The sequence below is a fragment of the Bactrocera latifrons genome, unplaced genomic scaffold (assembly GCF_001853355.1).
Source record: "Bactrocera latifrons isolate USDA-ARS-PBARC rearing strain unplaced genomic scaffold, ASM185335v1 scaffold_54, whole genome shotgun sequence".
Lineage (NCBI taxonomy): Eukaryota > Metazoa > Arthropoda > Insecta > Diptera > Tephritidae > Bactrocera > Bactrocera latifrons.
In genome coordinates, this window is record NW_017537201.1 from 1000398 (window position 1) to 1004709 (window position 4312).

General features: G+C 33.8%; 1 protein-coding gene and 1 non-coding gene across 2 annotated transcripts in view; both read right to left on the reverse strand.

Annotated features, from left to right (window-relative positions):
- LOC108974199 (transcription factor collier-like) overlaps nt 1-2365 on the reverse strand; it is a 4979-nt gene extending 2614 nt beyond the window's left edge. Inside the window, exons 1-3 of the mRNA XM_018941901.1 lie at nt 2322-2365; nt 1199-1416; nt 286-341 (exon numbers count right to left, since the gene is read on the reverse strand). Of these exons, the coding sequence (XP_018797446.1) occupies nt 286-341; nt 1199-1416; nt 2322-2365 (318 nt within the window). The remainder of the gene's footprint in view (nt 1-285; nt 342-1198; nt 1417-2321) is intronic.
- On the reverse strand, nt 2236-2317 carry Trnas-cga. Its single transcript has one exon. It is a non-coding gene; the product is annotated as a tRNA-Ser (tRNA).
- Nucleotides 2366-4312: the final 1947 nt, after the last annotated feature.

Below are 4312 nucleotides of genomic sequence, written 5' to 3' on the forward strand. Positions count from 1 at the left end.
AAATCATTATATAATTACGATGAATCATCTAACTTYAATACACTCTTCCATTTTTCTCGCACGCGATTTTTTAAAACTTCGTTTCTTTAATTTTTTAAATTCTCAATTCGCTATATATCACGCTGAAATCATTCTAGCATATTCGAATWAMTTCTTKRAWTTWTMTCGCATGCTATTTTTYMAAAATTTAAATTTTTAAACTTCAATTCGCTATATTGTTGAATTTTTTCATTATCAATCCACTCTATATTCACACTTAAATCATTCTAACTTTAACGGCCTTACCTGCTTTGTCACCGAATCGATGAGTCGCACAAATATGTCCTGCTCTTGACGCGCACCTGTTTAAAAGAAGAGAGCGAAAAGTAGAGTAAATAACAATAAATTTTATGAAAATATAAACCAACATTTTTTAAAGTAATTTTTTAAAAAATATACTACATGACGGTTATCATCGGGTTTAGAATGGCGTGCCAGACATTCTTTATTTTTACTGTTTGACGGTAATTGGAAACTCCAAGTGAAGATGGAGCCTTATGTAGAAGTTCACGCGAGTGAGGTAAGTTCTCTGAGCGCCATTCACTTGGGAGTGGCCACAAACGATTCCTTTACATATGGCTCAAGCAGCTCAMGACTTCTGGTCTTAGACCAAGTATCCTCTGGGTAAACGGTAAACAAAAAACATTAATTTGAAGGCGTGCTAAAGTGAGAAGGCGAAACATCTCTCCCCAGGGTTGTGCGCTGGGTTTGGAACCGGCCATGTAAAAAAAAACCTCAATGAAAATAGATGCTATAGGTCCGATATGAACGGTTCTCAGAAATAAGCAGCCTCGCGGAGAGCAAATGACGTATGCAAAATAATAAATCCATAACTCAAAAACTCAGACACTAGTTCGTCAAAAATACGGACAGAGCAGGAGAGTCGGAGTGCGAAAAAGTGAAACAAGAACAATTAAATCAAAGTATACTCTAAGTATGTATAAAAAATTCGTTTTAAAATCCTCAAAATTATAAAAAAAATTCCGTCAGTGGCACAAATTTCACAGAAGAATATATGTACGAATATAGCAATAAGTGAACCTAACCTCTTCTAGTAAAAAAAATATATTTTTTGGAAAATTTCTAAATKTTTATAGGTTAGTTTATTATATAATTTAAACATATTTATATGTATATTATGAATAGTTTCATTACTCACCATTCGCATAGAGCAACTGCAGCCGATATTGTATGCCATTATTTGTTTTTGTCGCATCCGATTCCGAATCCTTTTCGATAAAACCAATAAATGCGGTACGTTCGATTTCAATCGGCTGACCGGCACGATCGTACAACGCAATGACGAAGTGGAAAAAGTTTGATTTGCGTAAATTACTCGGCGGCTGTTTCTCGAAGTGAGCGCGACCAATGCCCAAACTGGAAGGTGAAGAAGATCAAAAAAGGATATAAATAGAAAATTTATTCCGAAATTTGTAAAAAAAAATTAAGGTTTTTTAAATAAATTTTGTAGTTTTAAAGGGTGAGAAGTATATATGTAAATATTATATCTACATAATAAAATCTTCACTGAAGCAGTTATAACCGACTTCAGCGCCGAAAAGCTGCGAAAAGCAAATATATTACACTAAAACGTAGCATACTTTTACGCRCGCACATTTTTTATATATTCTTTAGTTTAATTAAGGTAGTACAATCAAATCTTCAATGCAAAATTCATAAAAATAGAGAGGAAATAACTATTTCTTAAAAAAGTCATTAACAAGGTGTGTTTCAGCAATTACTAATACAAGTCCACGTATAACCGATATAAGTTATATGCATAATTGGCTATGAATGTCTGGCCTTATCAGGCGATCAAGTAATCGACATTTAGGTATCCAAAGCAAGCGTAGTTTCACGTCATAAATGATGTCAAATTAATTGGTATGGACTTCACTAATGACAGGCGACAAGCGCGCCAAGAAATGATAAATGTTTAATATAGTGTTTTGGAAATGTAACGAGACAAAGTATGTAATATTAGGGAAGACGGTTAAATGATATATTTGTGATACCAGGTATACTATAACGGTATRCAAGTAAACGGTAATGGTAATTTAGAACAAAAATCTGTATTTTATGGAAAAGCTGTGAACAGTGTGTTGGAAAATTATTACTGATAAAATATAGAAATAAAAAAAATATTTAAAAAGATAATTTAGAATATAAAAAAATTCAGTAAAAAACGGCAATTAACGCAGCCGGTAGGATTCGAACCTACGCTCCCAGAGGGAATCTGATTTCGAGTCAGACGCCTTAACCACTCGGCCACGACTGCTCACAATAAAATTGTGCTCAATGACGCATAGCAAACCAGCTGCTGCATTTATCATATAAAAAACATTTGAATGGAGCGAGAGCACTTTATTACCGACATTTCTTTTTAGGATATGATAACTTTGCTCATGGATTTAAATAATATTAATAAAAACGTTAACTTCTACTACTGCTACACCGAAGCTAATATACCCTTCACAGGTGCATTTCTTTTAGTAACTTTGTGTTCAGTTTGTATGGATGCTATATGCTATAGTAATCCGATCTGAACAATTTTTTCGGAGATTACATTGTTGCTTTAGAAAATAATCTATACCATATACGGGTGTTTCTATGGTTATGCACGCGCCATTTGTACACGTCTAATTGCGTTTGAATGTTGTAAAAATAGAAACATAATGGGGAAAAGTCATATATTTTAGGATCGCTGCATTGTAGTATGTGATGAGTTCTTTCCAAAAAGTATTATTATTGGAAAATTGAGCAATGGGTACCAGTTCCAGACAATCAAAATATATACATACATGAAGTTTTCCATACAAAAACTTTTTTCCGATCGTTCAGTTTGTATGGCAGCTATATGCTATAGTAAGCCGATCTAAACAATTTCTTTTGATGTTACATACTCTCTACGAACAATAACTCACACCAAATTTCATGAATATATCTCGTTAAATGTGAAATATTTCCATACAAGAACTTGATTCCGATCGTTCAGTTTATATGGCAGCTATATGTTATAGCTGTCCGATATCGGCAGTTCCGACAAATGAGCAACTTCTTGAAGAGAAAATAACGTTTGCAAAATTTCAAAACGATATCTTAAAAACTGAGGGACTATTTCGTATATATACAGGCAGATGGACCGACGGATGGACAAACAGACAGACGGCCATGGCTAAATCGACTCAGCTCAATAAACTTATCATTTATATATAAATATTGGTATAAAAATTTGTATTCACAAAATATTAACCAATTTTATTGCGATAACTCCAAGATTGGCCAATACATACTATAAAATCCTCTATATGGAAGCGAGGTAGAGTTGGGATATATGCAGGTATAATCCATTTGGTTCAGTTTAATATATATTATAATAGGGGAGCCGGCAACGCGTTGCTGTGGTATATATTTTATACTATTATTCATATAATAAACTATTCAGTACAGTAAAAATTTTATTTACGAATAAAGGCGAACACGGTTTTGTCGGTACAAGAATCCGAGGGATTATACTTAGGATTTAATTTTTGAATATGATATCAGCCTCGTTAGACACTGTAAGGTTACAAACTAATTTCACCATCACAGACACGGCACACTTAAATCTCTCCTTCAGAATAATAAATTCCCCAAATTTCAAGGTGAAAAAGTAAGGATGGTGTTTCGTACCAAGTTGGGCTCCTTTTTGTGGAAAAAAAGGAATGTTCTTCTGTAAAGAAAAGTGATATGAATACGAAATGTAAGATATTTTCAGAAAGTTTTCTAAACAGACCATGATGTCAATCCTGAAGAAGATCTCACAATCCAGTAAGACGGCGGTTATAAAGAGATAGTCCAAATTGTTTTTGAACCGCTTTGGTTAAAGGTCTGTAAAATATTATGTTATGAAAACAAATAATGGTTGTTAATCCAGTGAAAAATGCATGACCGATCATAATACTGAAGACCAGATAAATATCGAAACATCGTAAGGATGATGTATTTCAAATATCTTACTAAAATGAGTAGAAAAGAGCACGAAAGAATCTTTATGTCTTCGTGATAAGAGACTACGGGCGAAGCATTGTGACCTTTGTCTCCCAATCGATGGGACAAAAGCGTTATAATCCTCTTCCAAAGCGTCAGTCGGCTCGGCCGCAAACCAGAAATTTTATATAACTCCACAAAAAATATTCTAGTAGTGTTAACTCGCGATCTTGGAGCCCTAACCAAAAGTTTCCTTCTCACAAATTGACAAATGGCCTATGGATTATTGTAATTCCAAATGGGA